This window comes from Pinus tabuliformis, chromosome 2_1 (genome assembly GCF_031772625.1).
Source record: "Pinus tabuliformis cultivar Carrire ecotype Pingquan chromosome 2_1, CPIR1, whole genome shotgun sequence".
NCBI classification, from domain to species: Eukaryota; Viridiplantae; Streptophyta; class Pinopsida; order Pinales; family Pinaceae; genus Pinus; species Pinus tabuliformis.
This window is the reverse complement of record NC_142299.1, coordinates 923,012,547-923,039,227: the sequence shown is the minus strand read 5'-3', so window position 1 is coordinate 923,039,227 and position 26,681 is coordinate 923,012,547. Positions and strand designations below refer to the sequence as shown.

The window sequence follows — 26,681 nt, the reverse complement described above, 5'->3', positions numbered from 1 at the left end:
CAAATTAAATAATCAAATTTACAGAACCCTGTTACTTTTCAAACCAGTGTGAAAGAAACTTTTGATGACACTCCCGTTAAAGTGCAAACCCAGAAAAATAAAAAAATACTCTTGCATGCAACTTCTTAGAATGCTGAGCACTCCCCTACTGTAATAGCAATTCATGGCCCCACATTGATGTCCTGTGACTACAGCTCGATAGTAACGATACTATAATGATGGTTACAGAACATAAGTTGACTTGCAGCTGTTTGAATTACGCATATGATGATGTTAAACAACTGGAAACTTCTCACACACTGCTGAGACAGATAATTCGACCCTTGAGATTTCATCATTTCCCTCGCCCAGGCTTTCTAAACGCAATCTATAAGGGCCCAGTGCTGGATACAACAGAGCAACCGTGCATCTTACGAAAATATTGCAGATGATGAAGCCCACTTTTGAGAGCTAATTAACTATCAGAATCGCAGATTTCAATAAAACGAAATACAGGGAGATGGAACTCTCGGTTTTATCAGTGGCGGCCTTCGTATTTCTGTTTGTTTTGGTGAGAACTGTGAATAAAATATGGTGGAAGCCTCTTCGAATGAAGAAGTTTTTCGAGTCGCAGGGTATCTCGGGTCCTCAGTACAGGCTGCTTTATGGAAACACAACGGAAGTCATTCAAATGATGGAGAAGGTCAATTCGGTTCCCATGGAGCTGTCGAGGCACGATATTTTGCCTCGAGTTCTTCCTGAGATTCATTACTGGACCAGCGCCTACGGTGGAATTCTCTGTAACCATACCTGTTTTTCTGATTCTTAACGGTTGAACTTTATATATCTATCGCGATTGATTGATTATATTTCATTGAAACGAATTTGATTTGGAGCACCTGAAACGTTTCATTTTTGCAGAGTTAGGTTTATACTCCATTAAATATCAGTGGAAAGTTCTGTTTTATTTACTCATTTTTGTTGTTTTGTTTGTAAGTTGTCTGAGTTTTCATTTTTATTTATTTTTGTTCACCAAATTATTTGAATTTTAGAGAGATTAGATTGATCTGTGACTGGAGAAATCATGACTAGCAAAGAATTTACCAATACCCCATTACAGTTTCTAAATTTTCCAGAAATTACATAAGCTTGAGAAACAATAACCTAGAAAATAACTTAACAGTTACCAATACCCCATTACAGTCTCTAAATTCTCCAGAAATTACATAAGCTTGAGAAACAATAACCTAGAAAATAACTTAACAATACCCATCACCGTATTGAGAATCTACGGCCCTGAGGCTATCTATTATTTTTTTTTAATTAAAACTCTCTTCAAGTTTTATAAGATTGAAAGAAGTTTAGGCTAGTGCGTTTATTTCTATTTACGGATTTTGTTGGCAACTTATCAATGCAAAATCTGAAAAATGCCTTTAGAAGACCAAAACCCTAAAGCAAAAACTAGAAGGTAGAGTTCCTTCATTGGTAGAAGTTGGAGTGGAGCAATCTTATTTCAGTCTGATAACTTTAATTACAAATTTTGAAGAAGGAAACAGTTTCAGTGACCGTTTTCCCACTAGGCTGACTAATTTTTGTTTTAACGATGTTTGCACTAATAGGCGAGAATTTCGTGTACTGGTTCGGTCCTGTACCAAGAATTGTTATTCCCCAGCCTGAGCTGATCAGGGAGCTGCTCTGCTGTAAATCTTGTCAGTACGAGAAGCCTGAACCGACGCCCCAGTTGAGGCAGCTCTCTGGCGATGGTCTTGCGAATTCCCGAGGAGAAAAATGGGCCCGACAAAGAAGACTTATCAGTCCTGCCTTCCATGCAGAAGCGTTGAAGGTCGGTATTTCTTAGGCACTGGTTTTCCTTGGATTTCTCTTTCAATTAAGGGATCAGTGGGCGGTTTCAATGATCATTCTTGTCAGTGGGATCTTAATTAAGGGATGATCAATCTTGTCAGTGGAATCGAACCTAGCAAACCTTCTTGGAATAAGCCATAAGCAAATCATTTAGGAGTGAGTGGGTGGACGGTTTGGAAATTTTGTTTAAAATTTAATTCCGTTTTGTTAAAAATTATAGCATTATTTTATTTTAAAAAAATTGATTATAGGAAATAATAATTTTAGTTTATTTTTAAAATATGTAAATAATCTTAATAAAATAAATTGATTTTAAATTTGTTTATTTAGTTATCTTTTACTTTATTATAATATATTATTAATATTATGTGTATTTATTTAATAATTGAAAAAATAGTGTTGATTTTAATATAAATGTGAAGAGGATTTTTTTAATTAATCAATTTTTTTTTAACATACACTCCACTGAGTGGACCCTACCCAAAGGGCATCAACACCCCTCCGCCCCATTGGCGAGGCACTGATTTGATCAATTGAGCTAACTCTTGGGGCTTTAACCAATTTATAGTTTATATTTAATTTTTTTATATGGCTAAAATTAATATTGAAATTAGTTAATATCATTTTTTTTTGGAAGATATCATTCAAAATACATGAGGGTGAGAGATGGAAAATATAATGAGAGTGGGGATGCAAGTTCGGGTAGGGAGACATTTTATGTAAAACATATTGCTAGGGGGAGATGTTATACCAAACATAATATGTTTTTCAAAATATTTAAGAATGAGGTGAGGGAGATATTATGTAAAAATAAACATATGAGAGTGAGGGTAGAAGTGGAGGGACATAGAGTTGAGGTGGGGAGATATTACGCTAAAAATAGTATATTTTTGTAAAATATCTAAAGATGGAGATGAAAGGTGATGTTTTGCATAATATCTAGCCCATCCTCATGCTCAAAAGATAACATCACTCATCATATCCCCTTCACTTCACCCTTAAATATTATGCAAAAACATATTTTGTTTAGTATAATATCCCTTCCCTTGCATAATATTTCACTTCATTACCACCATAAACAAAAAGTAAAACATATTATATTTCACATAATATCTCCACTCATTCTTTCTATCACTTTTATATGTTTATATTTCATGTAATATCTCCCCTTCTCTCCATTTTCATATGTCTCACATAATGGATACTCCATTCTTATTCTCATTCTCACTCTAATAATAAGTTCACATTGAAATAAACCCCATATATATAATTTAAAAGTAAAATCACATAGAAAAATAATCTCTTATTTTACAAAAGAAAATCCCAATTAATATAATTATAATTTGAAATTTATATTATTATAATTTAATTTTAAAATGATGCTTAAGTTAATAATTATTCAAAATAATTATTTTTTTAAATTACATTATTATAATTCAATTTTAAAATGATGTTTCAATTAAGCAAATAATTATTCAAAATAATTGTTTTTTAAATCACATTATTATAATTCAATTTCAAAATGATGTTTCAATTTAATAATCATAAAAGTAATTATTTTGTTGTTTTGTAATTTACGTGTACCTAGTGGTCGAAAAAGTGACCAATTTCAAGATGATATAATATAAAGCTAGGGTACTTGAACTAAAATAGTGCAGAAAAGCAATGCTTCTCCAGTATTTATCTGATAAATAATGCCTGGATGAGATCCGTGGAGTCAGAAAATTAGTCAGTTGTGGCGTTGGATGCACATGAATCTTGTCAGCGGAATCTAACATTAACATCACTCTTTTTCCTTCTGCCAGTCTATGGTGCCAGTGGTTGTGGCCAGCGCAGCCAATCTGTTTGACAAATGGGACCAAACAATCTCTTCTGGACTGCAGGAGATAGAGGTACTCGAAGAATTTCGGAATCTCACTGCTGATGTCATCGCGAGAACTGCTTTCGGTAGTAGCTACATGGAAGGAAAACACATCTTCAACCTGCAGACTGAGCAAGCGATTCTCGTTGCTGAAAGCTTCCGTAAGTTCATTATTCCAGGATACAGGTAATATATCGTTTCATTGTGAAAGTTTTGAGTTATATTTTGATAAGAATAGTTTATACTGTATCAGAGTGCGTGTTCACATATGTGAACATCATAAATGGATTGGTTATCTTTAATGTAAGGCATAATTTGAGGATAGCGTAAAGTTATTTATTTGACTTCATATTTCAAAAATATTTTGGAATCCAAAATCTCTAAGATTTCTGGCCAGACTTGTGAATTTGTTTAGTAGTGTTCGATGCAAAAAAAGTTCGATTGAGTATATTCATAAGGCTCATCAATGGGCTATTTCGTTTTAGGTTTTTACCCACCAGAAATAACTTGAAAGGCCGAAGGCTAGACCGAGAAATTCAGAGATCACTTAGACAAATAATCACAAATCGCAAAAACAATGCGACGGTGGGGAAAGTTGAGAACCCCTACGGCAAAGATCTTCTTGGCTTGATGATGGCAGCAAACAATGATGAAGTGAAGAAGCATTTGAGTATGTCTTTTCAAGATATGATTGATGAATGCAAGACTTTCTTCGTGGCTGGGCATGAAACAACATCCATTTTATTGGCTTGGACTGTCATTCTCCTTGCCATGCACACTGACTGGCAGGAAAAAGCCAGAAACGAAGTGCTGAGCTTATGTAACAATGCACCTCCCAATGCCGAGGTTCTAAGTCGCCTGAAAATAGTAAGAATCAAAGCAATTACTTTTGAACATATATCATTAGATAGCATTCTAGTCTGCGTTCTTGAGATTTATTTGATGAATTAATTTAATATGATTATGTCAATTGCTAATCCAGACTGCTCATCTGCAATATAGGTCAATATGGTTCTTCACGAGGTCTTAAGGCTTTATCCACCATTACCGTTAATGGTGAGGAGGACTTCCAAAAAGATGAAGCTGGGAAGCCTCACTCTTCCACAAGGCACTGAAATTACGATTCCAATCGCTGCGGTTCACCATTGCAAGGAACTGTGGGGGGAAGATGCGATAGAGTTTAACCCACAAAGATTTTGTGAGGGAGTTTCCAAGGCCGGTAAACATCCGATGGCGTTTATGCCTTTTGGATTAGGGCCGAGAATCTGCGTGGGTATGAATTTCTCCATGGTCGAAGCCAAGGTGGTTTTGGCTATGTTGTTACAACGGTTCTCTTTTGTACTTTCCCCTGCGTATACCCATGCGCCTGCTCAAAATTTTACAATTCGTCCACAACACGGAGCGCAGCTTGTTATGCATAAAAGAAGATCTGTGGGAATATAAATGAAAAGATGCCGCGAGCCCTCCGATCTGCTGGCCAATCTCTGTGAATATGTGCTTTCATGTAAAAAAAATCCCAGGAAAAAAAGGTAATTTTATTTAATTATAAAATCACATTCTGTTCCCAACATGTATCCTGTAAAGTAGATTGGCTAAACAGCTCTGATCTCCAAGCGGGCACATACCATACATAAAGAAAAAATACAGAAACTATAAAGAAAACAATAACTTATAAACACCGTCAAAACGTAATAGTTCACATAGTAATAGTTCACATAAATGACTCCGAAGAGCATAACAGATTCATTTCCAGAAACTTCTGACATATGATTCCAAAAATTAAAGTTACTTTCAATTTTTCAGCTTTATTTTCAGATCGATACTGGTTTATTGATTTGTTCATTCAGCTTTTGGCCAATCAACCATAGTCCATGATCCAATCGCAAGCTTTCTTTGGAAAGACGGTCTAAAAGCTCCTATTAACATGAGATAAACTGAAAAAACTAAAAATATCTTTTAATGTAATCGTTTTATCGAAAAAAAGAGCTAAAGTCAAACTCAAAAAATTAAAAGTATCTTTTAATGTAATAGTTTTATCGACAAAAGTAGCTAAAGTCAAACAATAGCATTGTTAAGTCTTTTAATTTAATTAATGATCAACACAGAGTCACTAAAGACCTAATCTGTTTCACTCCTTTTTCTATAGTATTTTCAGCAATAAGTTGAGTGTTTTTAATTCAGCATAGTTATTTGTCTTCAAGTCTTATTTTGATTGTGAATAAGTGATTTTTAGATAAATATAAGTTTGCTCTTCCTCCATATAAATTTGGTTACTCATCAAATAAAACCCATGGGATAGCCCTCTTTATGGTGACTGAATTGATTTGTCTACCGTTATTCATCTCAGTTTTTATAAAAAGAAAATTCTCAATATCTAAGCAGCGATAATATCAACAAAAATATGATGATCATTGAAAATGACTTTATTCCTTACAATCCAGATACCCAACAAAATAGCAAAGGAATAACAATGAAAAGTTTAACCCCCTAACAAATATTCATTGAAACTATACTTCCATTAATTCTCTCCCTTGTCCAATGCAATCAAGTCCTAATCTATTTTTTAAGATTTTCCGGACAGTTCTTGAAAATGAACAGTGAATAAAAGATGATTTGCTAATTATTTTTAAATAAATAACACCTATTAAAATTATGAAAGTGCTTCTTCACCAAATTATCTACCATAACTCTATTTTGTTGAGAATGCACACCACATGAATAACTTTGATTTCATGAGATACCTAAGTTTCCAAATTAGCTTCCACTAATCTCCTTATATTATATTGCATCAATCGTGTCAGCCATCAAAACAAAATATTGTTCTCAATATATCTTCTATTTGATTCAAAAGACCACACTCTTCTATCAGAAAACTTTATATGTGCCCTTCTTAAAGCTTTTATAAATCTATTCCATTGTTCATAATAAATATGAAGAAAACGCCATTGCTTATTTGCTAGCCGTCCTTGTTCCCATAAATTCCCATGTGCGGGAACAACAAAATGACGGATAGTATTGCGACCTAAAGCATGAAGCAACTAGACCAATTTTGGAGACCACTTGTGATCTAGCTGACTTCTTACCCAAGAGTCCATACCCAATCTTATATAGGACGCATCACCAACTTCCCTGGCGTCCATCTTCATGAGAGCAAAGGAAGATATAACTGCTAACATCAAGTGCTAACGAACGTAATAACATAATAAAGAACATAATTTTTCTTGAGTTATACAAATTGTATTCATAATTCATTCCTCTATATTGAAAAATGCTAAAATTATTTTCAGAGCACATGAAGAAGCGGGCTAGAGAAAGAAGTATGCTTATAAGCACGATAAGATAGGATAGCTTAGGAAAGATTATGAAGCTTCTCTTCCAACAATAACTTTTGGAAAACAATTTTAATATTTCATATAAAAAAAATTATTTGACGGAAGAAGAAATACAATTTTTAAAAATTTTACCAAAATTTAAATTAAAAATAAATTATATTATTTATTATAAAATTTTATATTTTAATTTAAAATAAAAAATTAAGCATATTTATGTAGATAAATATATTTATTTTTGTCAAAATTTTAATTTAATTTAATTACCAATAATTATTAGATATAGTATGAATTTAATTTTTATAGAATATTATAAATTATTCATAATAATATATACAAATTAGTGGTTAAGATTTTTCTCCAAAATAATTATGCATTTCCATCTTTTTAATTAAATGGATTAATTAAAAAATGTGATATGAACACGTGTTCTATAAATTGAGTTATGGTTTTAGGGGTGGATGCTATTGATAAGTTATTTGGATTGGCCTATGGTATTGTAACAAACTTGATTTACATTTACAAATTAAGAATCTCCATAGTAAAGTGAAAATTTGACTAATTAATAAAATGTTATATGAAGTGAGTTATGGTTTTTTTCGCATGAGGTAAGAATTTCCATAATAAAATAAGAGTAAATCTAAATAGTAAAGTGACGACAAATATCCATGCTTAAGAGTCTTGTTTATGTATATATGTTTAATTTACATATTAATGTTTTATAATTAATAAGAATTTAAAATAAAATTATAATTTAGTTAGTTTTTTTATTTTTTTTATTTTAGCAATGTGAAATATATTTTGATACTTATTCTGAAGTGATGACTACGAACTACATACTATTTAATTTATATGGTTGTTTTAGATACTTCCAATTCCTTTTTTTTGTAATTGAAATTACACTATTTTTTTTATTATTAATCTATAATTAAAAATTTTAATTTAGAAAAATTCAATTATAATATATCATTGTGATATGAAATTTAAATAATAGTAACATCTAATCATAAAAATCAATTATCACAATATTTATTTATTTATTTATTTTTGTTTCTCAAACCTAATGTAATTACATCATACTTACATGTGACTTGAGAAACAATGACAAAAAATAGCTTAACAATATCCCATTACAATCTGTGAATTCTCCAAAAATTACAAGCTTGAGACACAGTGACCCAGAAAATGACTTGACAATACCATCACCATATTGAGAAACTAGGCCCCTAGGCTATCTATTATTTTTTTTCTAATTTAAACTTGTCTCTCTTCAATTTTTATAAGATTCAAAGAAGTTTAGACTAGTGCGTTTATTTCTATTTACAGATTTTGTTGGCAACTCATCAATGCAAAATCTGAAAAATGACCTTTAAAAGACCAAAACCCTAAAGCAAAAACGGCAGAGTTCTTTCATGGGTAGAAGTTGGGGGCGGAGCAATCGTATTTCACTTTGATAACTTTAATTACAAAGTTCGATGAAGGAAACAGTTTTAATGACCGTTTTGCCACTAGATGACTAATTTTTTTTTAATGATGTTTGCACTAATAGGCGAGAATTTCGTGTACTGGTTCGGTCCTGTACGAAGAATTGTTATTCCCCAGCCAGAGCTGATCCGGGAGCTGCTCTGCTTTAAATTTTGTCAGTACGAGAAGCCTGAACCAACGCCCCAGTTGAGGCAGCTCTCCGGCGATGGTCTTGCGATTTCCCGAGGAGAAAAATGGGCCCGACAAAGAAGACTTATCTGACCTGACTTCCATGCAGAAGCGTTGAAGGTTGGTATTTCTTAGGGGAGTCATCTAATGAGTGGAGGAATTTTTGGGACGGTCAAAAGTGACCGGAATTTAGATGAAAATTTTTCAAAAAAGTTTATAGCGGCAGTGTTTAAATCATATTTTTGATGGTGGAAATAGATTCATCACCATCAAAATCTTTAGGACACTTAAAATTTTGAAGTTTAACAATTATAAGTTGGATTTACAAAAATCTTTGCCAATTTTTTTCTAAATATACCTGAAATTTCTATAACTTTCCAGTCAACTCCTCCCGCTAATTAAACTACGTGTTTCTTATCTTCGATTTCGGTTTCAATTAAGGGATCAATGGGATGTTTGAATGATCAATGTTGTTAATGGAATCTAATTAAGGGATGACCAATCTTGTCAGTGGAATCTAACCTAGCAAACCTTTTTGGAATAAGACATAAGCAAATCATTTGGAAGTGAGTGAGTGGATAGTTTAAAATTTAATTTCATTTTGTTTAAAATTTAATTCGATTTTGTTAAAAATGATAGTATTATTTTATTTTAAAAAATTGATTATAGGATATAGAAGTTTTAGTTTATTTTCAAAATATGTAAATAATTTTAATAAAATAAATGGATTTAAAAATGGTTTATTTGGTTACTCTTTTACTTTATTATAATATATAATTAATATTATGTCTATTTATTTAATAATTAAAAAAATATTGTTGATTTTATTATAAATGTGATTTTTTTTAATTAATCAATTTATAATTTATATTTTTTTTTTATATTAGGAAAATTAATATTAAAAATAGTTAAGATCATATTTTTTTTTTGGAAAATATCATTCAAAATATATGAGGGTGAGAGATAGAAAACATAATGAGGGTGGGGATGCAAGTTGGGGTAGCTAGACATTTTATGCAAAATATATTGTTTGGGGGGAGATGTTATACAATACATAATATGTTTTCACAATATTTAAGAATGCGGTTAGGGAAGATATTATGTAAAAAATAAATATATGAGAGTGAGGGTAGAAGTGGAGGGAGATAGAGTCTACGTGGGGAGATATTAAGTGGAGAGATATTAAGCTAAACATACTATCTTTTTGTATAATATTTAAAGATGCAGATGAAGAATGATGTTTTGCATAATATCTACCCCATCCTCATGCTTAAAAGATAACATCTCCCACCATATCCCCCTTCATTTCACCCTTAAATATTATGTAAAACATATTATGTTTGGCATAATATCCCCTCCCTTACGTAATATCTCACTTCATTACCACCATAAACATAATGTAAAACATATTATATGTCACATTATATCTCCACTCATTCTTGCTATCACTTTTATATGTTTATATTTCATGTAATATCTCCCCTCATCTCCACTTTCATATATTTCACTAAATATGTGCTTCATTCTTATTCTCATCCTCACTCTAATAATAAGTTCACATTGAAATAAACCCCGTATATATATAATTTAAAAGTAAAATCACTTAGAAAAATAATCTCTTATTTAGAAAAAATATATAACATTTAACCATTTAATATAATTATAATTTCAAATTTATATTATTATAATTTAATTTTAAAATGATGCTTAAGTTAATAATTATTCAAAATAATTATTTTTTAAAATTACATTACTATAATTCAATTTAATAATTATAAAAATAATAATTTTATTGTTTTGTAATTTTAGGTGTAATTAGTGGTCAAAAAAGTGAACAATCTCACGATGATATAATATATAAAGCTAGGCTACTTGAACTAAAATAGTGTAGAAAATCAAATGCTTCTAGAGTATTTATCTGATAAATAATGCCTGGATGAGATCCGTGGAGTCAGAAAATGAGTCAGTTGTGGCATTGGATGCACATGAATCTTGTCAACGGAATCTAACATTAACATCACTCTTTTTCCTTCTGCCAGTCTATGATGCCAGTGGTTGTGGCCAGCACAGCAAATTTGTTTGACAAATGGGACCAAACAATGGAATAGTCTAACAAGGCAGAGGAATTGCCTGGTTTTTATCGCCACCAGGAAAAACGTCCGGCTCCGACCATTGGCAATTCCTCCGCCCTCTGCCACCCTCCGCTGACAAGATTGCCTGATTTCCATCACATTCCTGCCGCAGAGAGTTAATGCAAGTTTCAATTCAAATTTTCTGCAAACCGTAGGCTACTGCCTGACCAATTCGACTCGGCACTCCCCCTCACCAGCTCAACAGAAAATTCACTCCTGGCTCGTCTCGGCGCCTGAGGTTTGGTGGGTGGATTTTCTAGTTTCTTGTCTTAAGTTTCAATATCCGTTGCATTGATGCAACCTGCTATGTAATTTCTATGTGGTCTTGGTAAGGTAGGTTTGTTCTATTGATGTTGCAGGAACTATTGGTCCCTCTTCCAATCTTAAGGAGTTGTTGTGGGCATAAGCAATATATGGTCCAGTGATGATGGTAGACTCTATTGAATATGGGCACCGTCATCTATAAACAAATGCAAGATGCTTGCTCAAGCACTATTTATAGCAGACAGTAATCCACATGTTTATTTGTTCTTTTTCTTGAACACTTGCTGTAAAATGTAGCAGACAGTAATCCACATGTTTATTTGTTCTTTTTCTTGAACACTTGCTGTAAAATGTAGTAAAGATCTGTTAAAAGTACAATTGAGTGCCATAATAATAAGAATGGAATGGTCTGTCATAAAATTTTTAGGATAGGGAAGGAGGTCATAGAGTATGCTTGGTTGAACTTTATAATTGAGTTATGCACATCATGTTCTTGTTGAAGCAGGTTATTTCTGCTTGGACTGGACAAGTTTCGTAAAGGTGACTGGCGTAGCATCTCTAGAAACTGCATTGTATCTAGGACTCCTACCCAGGTGGCTAGTCATGCTCAGAAATATTATAACCATCTGAACTCTGCAAACAAAGACAGAAGACGGTCTAGTATTCATGACATCACGAATGGTTCTGCAGGAGCTGCGAGGAAGCCTCCTAAGAGTTTGTCTCAGCCATCTCTACCAAAAGTTGTTGCATAAGGACCTCATGTGGGTCAACCTATTGCTGGGCCTGCTAGTCCTGTTGTTGGTACTCCCATCATGATTCCTCCTGGACATGTTCCTTATGTTTCAAGTGGACCTTTTCCAGGATCAGTAGTTCCTGGTACTCCCATGAATGTTGTGCCAATTGCATATGCCATTTCTCAGCCAACAATGCATCAATATAAAGAATGCAATTTCTTAAAACTTAAAAGCGAGGGACTGAATCTAACTTGTACATGTAAGTGTGCTCTTTATGTTCCCTTTTGGTGTAATGTAGGAAGCAACACTGCTCTATCAACAAATCTGCATATGTTGGGAAACTTGTTTATTGTAGTCATTAAGAACCATGCGTTTTAGAGGTGAAAGAGTTGAAGATGTTCTTCTGTACAAAAGCATGTTTGAGATGAAATTCATTATATCTCTGTGTCAGATATTGATTGATAGAATTGGAGGCAACGACCCTGATTTTCCTTCAAATCTGGTGTAGTTTTAGAAATGAAGGAGCTGTCAACCTAAGGTCAATAACCTCAAACTTCATGAACAAGTTATGTATATTCAATATTGACAGATTGGTACATGGTGCAGTGAAATGTCAATCTCATTTGATAATTTTCTTGTCTTTTTGAAACAAGGAAACTGAGTATTGTAATACAGTTCAGGAAGTTTGTAGGTTTGCCATTTCAAATTTATGCCAAGTCATCCTTATCACTTTGCTTCCATGGCAGAAAGGTTGTATCTGTTTTGTTTCCATTAAAGTCGTCCAAAAATTAACCTGAAAGATGGTCTTTCTGTGTTTTAAGAGCTGCAAATTCTCATTCTGTATTTAATGTTATGATTTGTCACGATCTTTTGTAACTCGGCATCCTCCAATTGTAGGAGAATGATATGATCCCGAATAATGCACAAAATTTGATAACATCTCCTGGCATGACCCTGTTTTTCTTTGAGGGGCAGTGTAAATGAGCATGATTAAAGTTTTTCTGCAGTTGTCTTCACGGTGTAATGTCAAATGTCAATGTTGTGGAGTAATCTCTGTTAGTCATTTTTTAACAAATTTTAGTAACTGCATCTGATTTCTTCACGGTCCTTTATTAGATGTTTAAAAGAAGTATTACAAATTTAGAAAATCTACATTCAATACACAGATCTTTGTTCAATCATCAAAATAATTTCTTCATATGTAAAATTAAAGTGCCCCTAATTCACCCAAATGTTATGCTATGTGATTTGTTTGTTGGTTGTTGATCAGTGATGAAAGGTTTCTTTACTATGTTTATAAGGAATTTATTCTTAATAACACTATTATTTCTCAATCACCCAGTCACTCTTCCCGTCTCCACCTTGGATTTCATCCCAATAGTTTTCCCATATCACAACTCTATTTTGGCTTCACTTCTTTGTATTTCACATCTTGTGCTTGTGGATTTATCATGACATAAGGACCTAGTCTTTTTAAATCAAAGCAAATCTTGCTCATGCTCAGTGTGTCATAAGTAAGGAAATGTCAGTATTCTCCAAGAAATCACATCCATCATGATGGTCTACTATGCTAAATCTCCCATGTGACCACTCCACTTCCTCCAAATCTTGCACTAGTTTTTCCTCTACAAAGGGATTCTTAGATAAAAACTAGAAAATATGCAGTTGGTGTTCTGGCTATTCTTGTGAGAGAGCTAAGAGGACTACTTGCAATTAGCGAAACCTCTCCAATCCCTCTAATAGTCAACCATTTAAGATTGGGCTCATCTTCAGCTAAATGCAAGGACAATTTATTTCTGTTTTGCTATCATTGTGTTGTAGTGGAAGTGACAAAATTGTAAATAGTTTGTTGAGATTGCCATCACTAATGCCTTCTCTGTATAATCTTCTCACATCTGGTACTCCAAGTCTTAAGATCAACATACAACATCGCATCAAAAGATTCTAAAGAACATTGTGAACTACTGAAAACTTCTGCATCTCAATCTCCTAATAAAGTATAAACAACCTATTCTAATGCAATGCCAAGCTCCTCGTGAGCAATGTGGAACAACCGCATCAAAATTCTTTAGCAAGGCATTCTTCCACAGGAGACAAGTGCAGAGGATCTGATTTCAAGAGGTCCAAATCAAATATTGGCAATCTTTATCACATTTGCATTGCCAACAAATATGCCGAGCCATTTTAGTGATGCCACATTGTGGACAATATGCATCTGTGAAGCTAGACTTAACGAGCTTAGCCTTCAAATGTAAACCTTGACAGACCACCAACCAAGACAAGAGCCCAGATTGCCACACTGTGTTTAAATGCACAATCCATCTCCTTTCTTCATCATCTACACTTTTTCATTCAAAGTTGTAATTCATTCAGTTTTTAAAAAGCCATTAACGTTCTTGTTTGTTAATAAACTGAAATCCTTAGATGAAAAAATAAATCATAATTTGAAGCTCACTGGAAAGCCTTGTAGTGTTAATGATTATTTTTCTTCATTTACATCCTTCAAATCTTGAAGGTGTGCAGAGTAGCCTTGTAGCTCAGTGGAAAGCCTTGTAGTGTTAATGGTTTTTTTACTTCATTTAAATCCTTCAGATCTTGTTTATGAATAACTCTCTGTCTAATTTTCTGTGGCAGCTCATGGCTCTTCTGCTTTTACGACATGCACTTTCCATAACTAGTTCTGTAGGAGATGAGGATACAATAACCTTTTCACTGTAAGGACTCATTTTAAGGACTCGTTGATTTTCCTGATGATATTTTGATTTGAAAATGCCTGTTTTATTCTCTTCAATTTCCTCTCCACAGTTATTATTATTTCCTTCTTATATACCTCTGCACTCAAATTAACCATGGGATTCTTATGTTTAAACTCAAACAGCTTTTCATTCTTCAAGCTGCTAGATTTCTCTTGCCATGTTACATCATGGCTCGTGCATTGAGTATTATACAGCGAAGAAGACAAAGACATGTAAACTACTATATGGATGTATATCATGATAAAAGCCTTATGAGATTTGGAGGGAATCTGTTAAATGTCAAACTTTATTAGGATAAGTTGGGTAAATTTGATTGGGAGTTTGGCATAAACTATAATTAATAGCTAGGATGAAGAATATTCTTTGAAGCTTTCAAAAGTCATCACGTTTGTCAGCATCTCCTTTCTATGATCAATGTGGTCTTTAATTATTTCCCTTTTATGTTGCAGGCAACAGCTAAAATGGCTCTTCATTTGCAAGGACAGGTTGATGTAGCAAATCATGAACATGTAATCAATGTGGAATAAGAGTTGGATGTACCAATATTTAGCTACTTTGACAGAGGTATTCATATCCTCTACCATTCTCCACATAATTTCGAATAGTTTGTGAGATGGCATTTCTCAAGAAGTACAAAATGGAGATGGCTTGGAGTATCAAAAATGTAAAAATAAGAATTGTAATAAATATTGATTAGTTGATTGTAGCCAATAAATTCTCAACTTATAACTTGGACTATTATAACATGAAAAAGATGCTGATCAAGGTTCAGGTTTGAAATTGCACGATCCACAGCATTCGACATCTGGGCATACAATTTGACCTATATAAGAAGAGGATTGTCATTGGAGGGCCTTCCTTGTCCCTATAATGTCAAATGGTCTTGTATGTATTTAATCAGAAGGCCTTCATCAACATGTAAGATGAAAATGCCAAGCTTTCGCTTTGTATATATTTGTTTCAAAGGAACTCCTGGCTAGTTTCTATTCTGTATGTTATTGTTTATTTATAACTGTATGTTATTGAAAGAAGCCATATATGGAATGCCTCGCAGAATTTTGTTACCTTTTTGGATGGACTAATAATTGATGAGTGCCCTTTTTTATGATGACATTGCAATAAATCAAATATTAAAATGAAATAGGGTCAGCATACATATCTTGTATTTTATGTATAAGTGGCCATTATATTACCCCATTGTTTTAAAAATTTTGTATATGTTTTCTTCTAACATGAAAAAAATTACTAATCCATTTTTCTCTTAAAATAGAATAAAGGTAACATACCTAATGCCCCAACATATTTGCTAGGCAATATACAATGAGATTAAGTTTTTTATTCCAAACCTCAATCTTTTTCAAGAAAAATTTGCCATTTCATTCCAAGAAGGAAATTACATATTTCATAGGTGACTACACTTTCAAACATCTGAGTAGCCCATGAAATATTAAAAAAGAGTAAACTACTCCTGCCTTGCAAATCTTTAATGATATAAAAGGATTATTAAGCCACACAGGTTTGTACATACAAAATCATTTAATTAACACAAAGAGAAATCTAACGGTCTAACGCACTCCAGAACAATATGATTGAACCATATCAAGATCTTTTCATGTAGAACATTATTAAAAATTAGATTTAGAGACAGATATAACTCCATTCATGTTCTCTTTTATTATAATTTTCCCTGCAACTACTTGTAGTCCCGCTTTGATGATGTGGCTGCTGTCATATTTTGGTCTCTAAAGACATGAGTGTCAGTAACAAGCTAAAATGAATTTGCAACTTATTTTAAATGATCACTCAAAGTCTTAAAGAAATCTTGTGCAGATGTCCTCTCCCATTCATCCAACTGATTAATAATCTGGAATCCAAAAACACCTGCAGCTGAGAAACATTGTTGTTCAGAGCACATTTGAGCAAAAACCTTAATGTCATGAATTCTTCAAATGTACCTGGCATGGCAGGTAAGGTTGGATCAAGGTATGTTTGCAGCTCTTAAACCCTAGAAAGACCATGTTTCAAGTTAATTTGTGGACCACTTTAATGGAAACAAAACATATACAACCTTTCTACCATGGAAGCAAAATGATAAGGATGACTTGGCTTAAATTTGAAATGGCAAACCTACAAACTTCCTGAGTTGTATTACAATACTCAGTTTCCTTGTTTCAAAAAGACAAGAAAATTATCAAATGAAAATGACATTTCAGTGCACCGTGTACCAATCTTTCAATATTGAATATGCATAACTTGTTCATGAAGTTTGAGGTTATTGACCTTAGGTTGACAACTCCTCGATTTCTAAAACTGCACCAGATTTGAAGGAAAATCAGGGCCATTGCCTCCAATTCTATCAATCAATATTTGACACAGAGATATAATGAATTTCATCTCAAACACTTTTTCATACAAAAGAACATCTTGAACTCTTTCACCTCTAAATCACATGTTCCATAATGACAATAATAAACAAGTTTGCCAACATATACATATTTGTTGACAGAGCAGTGCCGCTTCCTACATTATACCATAAGGAAACATAAAGAGCACACTTACATGTACAAGTTAGATTCAGTCCCTCGCTTTTAAGTTTTGAGCAATTGTATTCTTTCTATTTATGCATTGTTGGCTGAGAAATGGCATATGCAACTAGCACAATATTCCTGGGAGTACCAGGACTTATTGATCCTGGAAAAGGTCCACTTGAAACATAAGGAACATGTCTAGGAGGAATCATGATGGGAGTACCAACAGCAAAACTAGCAGGCCCAACAATAGGTTGACCCACATGATGTCCATATGTAACAACTCTTGGTAGAGATGGCTGAGACAAACTCTTAGAAGGCTTTCCCGCAGATCCTACAGAACCATTCTCTTGACCTATGATAGGTCCCTATGGTGTTGATGTGTCTCCATCGTTCACGCTAGTGATATCATGAATACTAGACCGTCTTCTGTCTTTGTTTGCAGAGTTTAGACAGTTATAATATTTCTGAGCATGACTAGCCAACTGGGTAGGAGTCCTAGATATAACGCAATTTCTAGAGATGCTACGCTAGTAACCTTTATGAAACTTATCCAGTCCAAGCAGAAATAACCCGCTTCAGCAAGAACATGATGTGCATAACTCAATTATAAAGTTCAACTAGGCATACTCTATGACCTCTTTCCCTATCCTAAAACGTTTATGACAGACCTTTCCATCCCTATTATTATGGCACTCAACTGCACTTTTAACAGATCTTTACTACATTTTATAGAAAGTGTTCAAGAAAAATAACAAATAAACATGTGGATTACTGTCTGCCACAAACAGTGCCTGAGCGACGATCCTGCATCTATCTAGAGATGATGGTGCCCATATTCAGGAGAGTCTGCCATCATCACTGGAGCATATATTTTTTATGCCCATAGCAACTCCTCAAGATTGGAATAGTGACCAATAGTTCCTGTAACATCAATAGAATAAACCTACTTTAGCAAGACCACATAGAAAATACATAGCAGGTTACATCAATGCAACGGATATTGAAACTCAAGACAAGAAACAAGAAAAGCCACCCACCAAACCTCAAGTGCCGAGTCGAGCCCAGGAGTGAATTTTCTGGTGAGCTGGTGAGGGGGAGTGTCAAGTTGAATTGGTCAAGGAGCAGCCCACGGTTTGCAGAAAATTCGAATTGAAACTTGCATTAACTCTTCGCGGAAAGAATGCGATGGAAATCGAGCAATCTATCAGACCACGACTTTAATGCAGAAAGGTGGCGGAGGGTGGCAGAATAATTTCCAACAGCCGGAGCCGGACATTTTTCTAGGCAACAATGGAAACCGGGCAATTCCTCCACGTTGTTAGACTACTCCCCAAACAATCTCTTCTGGACTGCAGGAGATAGAGGTACTCGAAGAATTTTGGAATCTCACTATTGATGTAATCACGAGAACTAATTTCAGTAGTAGCTACATGGAAGGAAAACACATCTTCAACCTGCAGACTGAGCAAGCGATTCTCGTTGCTGAAAGCTTCCGTAAGTTCATTATTCCAGGTTACAGGTAATATACCGTTTCATCGTGAAAGTTTTGAGTTATATTTTGATAAGAATAGTTTATATTGTATCAGAGTGTGTGTTCACATATGTGAACATCATAAATGGATTGGTTATCCTTAATGTAAGGTAGAATTTGAGGATAGAGTAAAGTTATTTATTTGACTTCGTATTTCCAAAATATTTTGGAATCCAAAATCTCTATGATTTCTGTCCAGATTTGTGAATTTGTTTAGTATTGTTCGATGCAAAACACGTTCGATTGAGTATATTCATAAGTCTCATTAATGAGCTATTTCATTTTATGTTTTTACCCACCAGAAATAACATGAAAGGTTGAAGTCTAGAATGAGAAATTCAGGGATCACTTAGACAAATAATCACAAATCGCAAAAACGATGCGACGACGGGGAAAGTTGAGAACCCCTATGGCAAAGATATTCTTGGCTTGATGATGGCAGCGAACAATGATGATGTGAAGAAGCATTTGAGTATGTCTTTTCAAGATATGATTGATGAATGCAAGACTTTCTTCATGGTTGGGCATGAAACAACATCCATTTTATTGTCTTGGACTGTCATTCTCCTTGCCATGCATACTGACTGGCAGGAACTGGCCAAAAACGAAACGTTGAGCTTATGTAACAATGCACCTCCCAATGCCGAGGTTCTAAGTCGCCTGAAAATAGTAAGAACCAAAGCAATTACTTATGAACATATATCGTTAAGTGGCATTCTAGTCTGCATTCTTGAGATTTATTTGATGAATTAATTTAATATGATTATGTCAGTTGCTAATCCAGACTGCTCATCTGCAATATAGGTCAATATGGTTCTTCACGAGGTCTTAAGGATTTATCCACCATTACCGTTAATGGTGAGGAGGACTTCCAAAATGATGAAGCTGGGAAGCCTCACTCTTCCACAAAGCACTGAAATTACGATTCTAATCGCTGTAGTTCACCATGACAAGGAAATGTGGGGAGAAGATGCAAAAGAGTTTAACCCACAAAGATTTTGTGAGGGTGTTTCCAAGGCCGGTAAACATTCTATGGCGTTTATGCCTTTTGGATTAGGGCCAAGAATTTGAGTGGGTATGAATTTCTCCACGGTCAAAACCAAGGTGGTTTTTGTTAAAATAAGATAATTACTCCTGCATGAGGAGTTAGATAAAAATAGAGAGTAAGTTAAGTGAGTGATTGAATGTTTGAGTGTTGAGTGAAGTGAGTTAAGTGATAGACTACTTTGAATGTGAAATTGCATGTAGTTGCATGTCAAGATATTTTAGGCAATTAGCTTAAATACCCTTCATGAGGTTCATTGTCATCATTATGTTTTGTGTGATCAATAGAAAAGTAGAAACTCATGTTTTATGTGTGAATTGTGTTTTGTGTCTTCTCTGCTTTTCTAAAAAATTGGTATTGGAGCACGAGATTACACAGAGTGAGGTAAAATGGATTATTAGCAATCCGTGTAAGAAGAAAAACATATTTGTTTTTCGTGTTTGAACATTAACGGCATGTGACTATAGCAGTTTTGCATGCACGCAGGTCACTCTGGCTTCTATGGCGTTAGAGGATTAACGAAAACGTTAGTCACCATGCAAAGAGTTAGCACACTCTCCTTCTATGGTGTTAGAGGATTAATGCAAACGTTAGTCATTGTGCAAAGAGTTATCACGCTCTCCATCACCGCAGCAGAATCGTTAATAAATTCGCAGATACGTAGATATAAAGAGATACAGAGAAAGGTTGACTTCATATACGTTGAGTTGAGTGCGAAGTTTTATTGAAAATGAGCCACTTCAAATGTTTCCTTTTACTCAGTGAAGGGCGTGTTATATAAAAATGGAATTCTCAAATTTACAGCCCCAGTTTCCACCGTTTAGGGAAAGATTATGATGTGTGGGCAATTAAGATGGCGACCACATTGCAGGCACATGATATTTGGGATTATGTGAAGTTTGGGTTTTTAGAACGTATGAACAAATAAGAACAACAAGCTCTCACTAATGGAGAGAGGGAACAATGGAAGAAAGACAAGAAGAAGAATGCACATGTGTTGCAGCTTATTCAACAGGGAGTGGACCTAGTAGTGTTCCAGAAGATTATGACCACGTCTTCAACAAAAGTACCATGGTATACTTTGGTGACAAACTATAAAGGTATGGCCAAAGTCAATATTGTTAAGTTGCAGAATACTAGGAGAGATTTTGAAAGTCTGCAGATGAAGGAGATAGAGGACATCGATTCTTTCATGAATGGGGTCATAACTGTTGTAAATCAGTTAAAGATTTATGATGAAGATATAAAATATCAATGATTGTTTGAGAAGGTCCTCCAATCTTTGTCTACCAAATTTGATGTTGTGGTAGCAGCCATAGAAGAAACCAAGGATTTGGCATCATTGATAGTTGATGAACTGATGGGATCACTTCTATCGCATGAGGCAAGGATAGACAGAAGTAAGGATTCCACTTTAGAGACCGATTTCAAAAGTCAAGTTTTTATTTCAAGATACAGAGGTCGAGGCAGAAGTAGAATGAGCGGAAGAGGATGAAGTAGAAGATATGGTGGTCAAAGAGATGACCGAGAAGAGCATGAACATGCAAGTGGAAGCAACTACAAAAGCTTTAACAATAATCCAAGAGTTGATATATCAAAGGTGAGATGATATTACTGCAATAAATTTGGTCATTTTGCTCGTGATTGTAGGAAGAAAATAGCTGATCAAGGGAACCAGAGAGCTAATGTCACTACGGATAGTACTAACTCTATGTTCCTATCTTGCCATACCACGCATGAACCATCTACTAGTGTGTGGCGGTTAGACAGTGGTTACAATAACCACATGACAGGCAAAAAGGATTTTGTTGCAAATTTCAATCAATCTATGTAAACAGAGGTAAAGTTGGGGACTAAAGAGACTATTGAAGTAGATCGAAAAGGAGTGGTCAACATTCTGACCAAACAGGGGGAGCTGAAGACGATCTCAAAGGTATATTATGGTCCTAGTATTAAACATAATTTGTTAAGTGTTGGTCAATTGACACAGAAAGGATACAAAGTTATCTTTCAAGGTCAATAATTTGTTATATATGACAAGCCCCCAAGCAAGCAACTAATAGCAAAGGTGTAGATGACAAGGAACAGACTCTTTCCTCTCATTTTGAATTACAGTGGTCAAGTGATTTCTTTTGCAGTTGCATGTTCTGATGATTATTGGTTATGGCACTTTCAATTTGGACACTTGCACTTTTCTGGTTTAATATTGTTGCAGCAGAAACAGATGGTCAGAGGATTACCTCCCATCAAAGAGCCTGCTAGTACTTGTGAGTGTTTCATCTTGGGAAAACAACACCGTGAAAGTTTTCAAAAGGGAGTTGCATACAGAGTAAAGCAACTTGCTGAGCTAGTGCATACAGACTTATGTGGACCTATGAGGACGCAATTGATTGGTGGAAGTTGCTACTTCCTCACTTTCATTGATGACTACAATAGAAAGGCTTGGGTTTACTTTTTGAAGCAGAAGTCTAAAACTTTTGCAAAGTTCAAAGAATTCAAAGCCTTAGTAGAGAACCAAAGTGATCGACAGATCAAAGTATTGAGGTCAAATCATGGTGGAGAATATGACTCAAAGGCATTCCATGATTACTGCAAACAACATGGGATCAAAAGACAGTTTACAACCAGGTACACACCGCAGTAGAATGGTGTAGTAGAGAGAAAGAGCATGACAATTATGAACATGGTAAGAAGCATGTTGAAAGGCAGAAACTTGTCTAATGAGTATTGGGCAGAAGTAGTTGCATGTGCTATTTATGTGATCAACAGATCTCCTACAAAGAGTGTGATGAATATAGTACCAGAACAATCATGGTCAGGTATGTATTGCAGCGTATCTCATCTCAGAGTATTTGGATGTGTAGCTTATGCACATGTGCCTAAGGAGCGAAGAGGAAAATTGGATGATAAAAGTGAAAAATGCATATTCATTGGTTATACTGAGCAATCAAAAGCTTACAAATTGTATAACCCTGTCACAAAGAAGACCTTAATCAGTAGAAATGTTGTGTTCAAGGAACAAGAGTCATGGAATGGAACTGTAGACAAAACAGTTGATGCACAAGTGCCACTGATGGAAGAAGATGATGTAGTAGAAAAGGAGCAGCAAGAATCACAAGTGAAGACACCAAACAGAGACACACCAACAATGACTCGAAGATTTTCAGAGCATCATGGATCTTCAAGCAGATCAATAGATCAAGATTCTCCTAGCAATCAATCAGGTGATGAATCAAGAAATGGTAAGAGAAAGATGAGAAGTTTGAAAGATATTTATGATGATTTGGATGTTAGTCCAAATTTTACATTGTTGTCATTCCAACCTTCTTTGTTTGAAGAAGTAATCAAAGATGAAAATTGGGTGCAAGCCATGGATGAAGAAATTGAAGCTATTGAAAAGAATGACACATGGGATTTGGTTGATTTACCAAAGGATAAAAATCTCATTGGTGTGAAGTGGGTGTACAAGACAAAGTTGAATGAGAAAGGTGAAATTGACAGATTTAAAGAAAGATTTATAGCAAAAGGATTCTCGCAGCAACTCGGAATAGACTTTAGAGAAACGTTTGCTCTGGTAGCCAGATTGGATATTGTAGGAGCAGTTCTAGCCACAGCAGCTCAAAACAAGTGGAAAATATATCAGATGGATGTGAAATCAACCTTCTTGAATGGAATTCTAGAAGAAGAAATTTATGTGTAGCAACCTCCAGGATATGAAGTTGAAAGTAACGAAGACAAAGTTTACAGGTTGAAGAAAGTACTCTTTGGACTGAAGCAAGTTCCGAGAGCTTGGTAGCAGAATTGACAGTTACATGATCAAGAATGGATTTTGGAGAAGCAACATTGAGCCTACTTTGTACACAAAGGTAAATGAGCATGGATAGATTTTGATTGTTTTCTTATATGTTGATGACATGATTTTTACAGGTGATTTTGACATAGATGAGTTTAAAGCAGCCATGATGAAAGAATTTGAGATGATAGATCTTGGTCTCATGAAATATTTTCTTGGCATAAAAGTTGAGCAATATAAAAAAGGAATTTTTATTTGTCAAAATAAATATTCCAAAGATTTGTTGAAAATATTTAGGATGGAAAAGTGCAAACCTATCCCTACACCAATTGCAACAGATACAATGTTAAGCAAGGATGATGAAGGATTAAATGTCAATCCAAATTTATTGAAAAGATTAGTTGGTAGCCTCATGTATCTCATAGCTACAAGACCAGATATCATGCAAGGAGTGAGTTTGATTTCCAGATTTATGGAGACTCCAAAAGACACACATTGGAGTGCAGGAAAACGAATTCTGAGATACATAGCAAGAACTAGAGATTGTGGCATAATGTATGCAAGCACAGAAAATAAGGAATTGATTGGATACACAGATAGTGATTTTGCAGGCAGTTTGGATGATAGGAAGAGAACTTCTGGTTTTGTGTTCCACCTTGGTTCAGGTGTGATTTCATAGGCATCTAAGAAGTAGCCCATTGTGACATTTTCATCAGCATAAGTAGAATATGTAGCAGAAACATCAACAACATATCAAGCAGTGTGGTTAAGAAGAGTAATTGATGGACTCAAGCAGAAACGACAAGGATCAACAACAATATATTGTGACAACGTCTCAGTGATTGCACAATCCAAAAATAGTGTGTTTCATCAGAAGAGCAAGCATATTGATACTAGATATTACTTTCTTAGAGAACTTGTGAGCAATGGAGAAGTTCACTTGAAGCCTTGTAAATCTAGTGATCAATTGGCTGATATATTTACTAAGTCATTAGCACAATACGTGTTTGAGTTTCATAGAAGAAACTTGGGTGTTGTAAGCCTAGCTGAGACATAGACCAGCAAGCATGTTTGAGTTTTCATGAGTCATGTTTTAGTTTAGCAGTCGTAATTAAGGGGGAGTGTTAAGATAATTACACCTGCATGAGGAGTTAGATAAAAATAGAGAGTCAGTTAACTGAGTGATTGCATGATTGAGTGTTTGAGTGTTGATTCAAGTGAGTTAAGTGATAGACTACTTTGAATGTGAGATTGCATTTAGTTGCATGTCAATATATTTTAGGCAGTTAGCTAGTTGGAAAAGGTTTAAATACCCTTCACCAGGTTCATTGTAATCATTATGTTTTGTGTGATCAATAGAAGAGCAGCAGCTCATGTTTTATGTGTGAATTATGTTTTGTATTCTCTGCCTTTCTAACAGTTTTGGCTATGTTGTTACAATGGTTCTCTTTTGTACTTTCCCTTGCGTATACCCATGCGCCTGCTCAAAATTTCACAATTCGTCCACAACACGAAGCGCAACTTGTTATGCATAAAAGATGATTTGTGTGAATATAAATGAAAAGAGGTCGGGAAACCTCCGATCTTCTTGCCAATCTCTGTGAATATGTGCTTTCATGTAAAAAAGGATCCAAGATAAAAGGGTAATTTTATTTAATTATAAAATCACATTCTGTGACCAGCATGTATCCCGTAGAGTATATTGGCTAAACTAATATGATATCCAAGCTGGTAAATATCATATATAAAATAAAAAATAAAGAAACTATAAGGGAAACAATAACTTATAAACTTCATCAAAACGTAATAGTCCACAACATAAAGGACTTTGAAGAGCATAACACATTCATTTCTAGAAAATTCTAACATATGACCAAAAATTAAACTTATTTTTAATTTTTCAGCTTCATCTTCATATCGATACTGGTTCAATGAATGGTAGTATAGTAAATTTGTTCATTTAGCTTCTCGCCAATCAACCATAGTCCATGATGCAATCGTAAGCTTTCTTTATAAAGACTATCGGAAAGCCCCTATTAACATGAGATAAACTGAAAGAACTAAAAATATCTTAATGTAATAGTTTCATTCACAAAAGGAACTAAAGTGAAACCATAGCATTTGTTAAGTCTTTTAACCTAATTAATGACCAATAAAAAGTCAGCAAATACCTAATTTGTTCCTCTCTTTTTTCTATAGTAAATCTCAGCCATAAGTTGAGTGCGTTCTTATTTTGATTGTGAATGAATGATTTTCATATATATATATATAGGTTTGTTTTTCCTCCAATTTTGTGTTACTCTGCATCAAACAAAACCAATGGTATAGTTTTTTTTATGTTGACAGAATTGATCTATCTACCATTATTCACCTCAGTCTTCTTAGGAAGAAATTCATAAACTCCCAATATATCAACAAAAACAAGGTGATCATTGAAATTGACTTTATTCTTTACAATTGAGATACCCAACAAAATAGAAAAAGAATAACAATGAAAGGTTTAACCCCTAACAAATATTCATTGAAATCATACTTCCATTAATTCTCCCCCTTGTCCAATGCAATCAAGTCCTAATTTATTTTGTAAGATTTTCCCAACAGTTCTTGAAAATAAAAGCTTAATAAAAAGATAACTTACAAATTGTTTTTAAATAAATAACATCTATTAAAATCATGAAACTGCTTCTTCACCAAATTATCTACCATAACTATTTTGTTTAAAAGTGTAAACCAAATGAATAACTTTGATTTTGCTAAACCCTTAAATTTCTAAATTAACTTTCACCAATCTCTTTGTATTGCATCAATCATGTCAACAATGAGAACTAAATACAAAAGACCACACTAATTCTTCTGGTTCTTTAAAGAACTTTATATGTTCCCTTCTTAAAGCTTTTATAAATCTATTCCATTGTTGATAATAAATATGAGGAAAACCCATTTGCTTATTTACTAGCCATGCTTGTTCCCATAAATTCCCATGTGCGGGAACAACAAAATGACCGACTGTATTGCGACCAAAAGCATGAAGCAACTAGACCAATTTTGGAGACCACCTGTCATCTAGCTGACTTCTTACCCAAGAGTCCATACGGAATCTTAAATAGGAGGCATCACCAACTTGCCCGGTGTCCATCTTCATGAGAACAAAGGAAGAGAACTGCTAACATCAAGTGCTAACGAACGTAATAACATAATAACGAACCTAAT

General features: G+C 34.3%; 1 protein-coding gene and 2 pseudogenes across 1 annotated transcript; 2 read left to right on the top strand and 1 right to left on the bottom strand.

The window, feature by feature from the left end:
- Positions 1-246: 246 nt before the first annotated feature.
- On the top strand, positions 247-5,273 carry LOC149203675 (cytochrome P450 734A1-like). The gene is made up of 5 exons (XM_089400229.1): positions 247-767; positions 1,599-1,822; positions 3,648-3,889; positions 4,189-4,570; positions 4,706-5,273. Exons 1-5 carry the CDS (start codon positions 500-502, stop codon positions 5,144-5,146), a joined length of 1,557 nt encoding a protein of 518 aa, XP_089256355.1. The 5' UTR covers positions 247-499; the 3' UTR covers positions 5,147-5,273.
- Positions 5,274-8,565: 3,292 nt separating this feature from the next.
- LOC149203673 (cytochrome P450 734A1-like) lies at positions 8,566-20,197 on the top strand (annotated as a pseudogene).
- LOC149203674 (transcription factor SRM1 pseudogene) lies at positions 17,186-17,778 on the bottom strand (annotated as a pseudogene).
- Positions 20,198-26,681: the final 6,484 nt, after the last annotated feature.

What these genes read in the sequence shown, in the direction of transcription:
- LOC149203675 (XM_089400229.1), top strand. Translation starts at nt 500, where the DNA reads ATGGAACTCTCGGTTTTATCAGTGGCGGCCTTCGTATTTCTGTTTGTT. An exon ending in TTACTGGACCAGCGCCTACG is followed by an intron (nt 768 to 1,598) that starts GTGGAATTCTCT and finishes TTGCACTAATAG; the next exon opens with GCGAGAATTTCGTGTACTGG. An exon ending in TTCTAAGTCGCCTGAAAATA is followed by an intron (nt 4,571 to 4,705) that starts GTAAGAATCAAA and finishes TCTGCAATATAG; the next exon opens with GTCAATATGGTTCTTCACGA.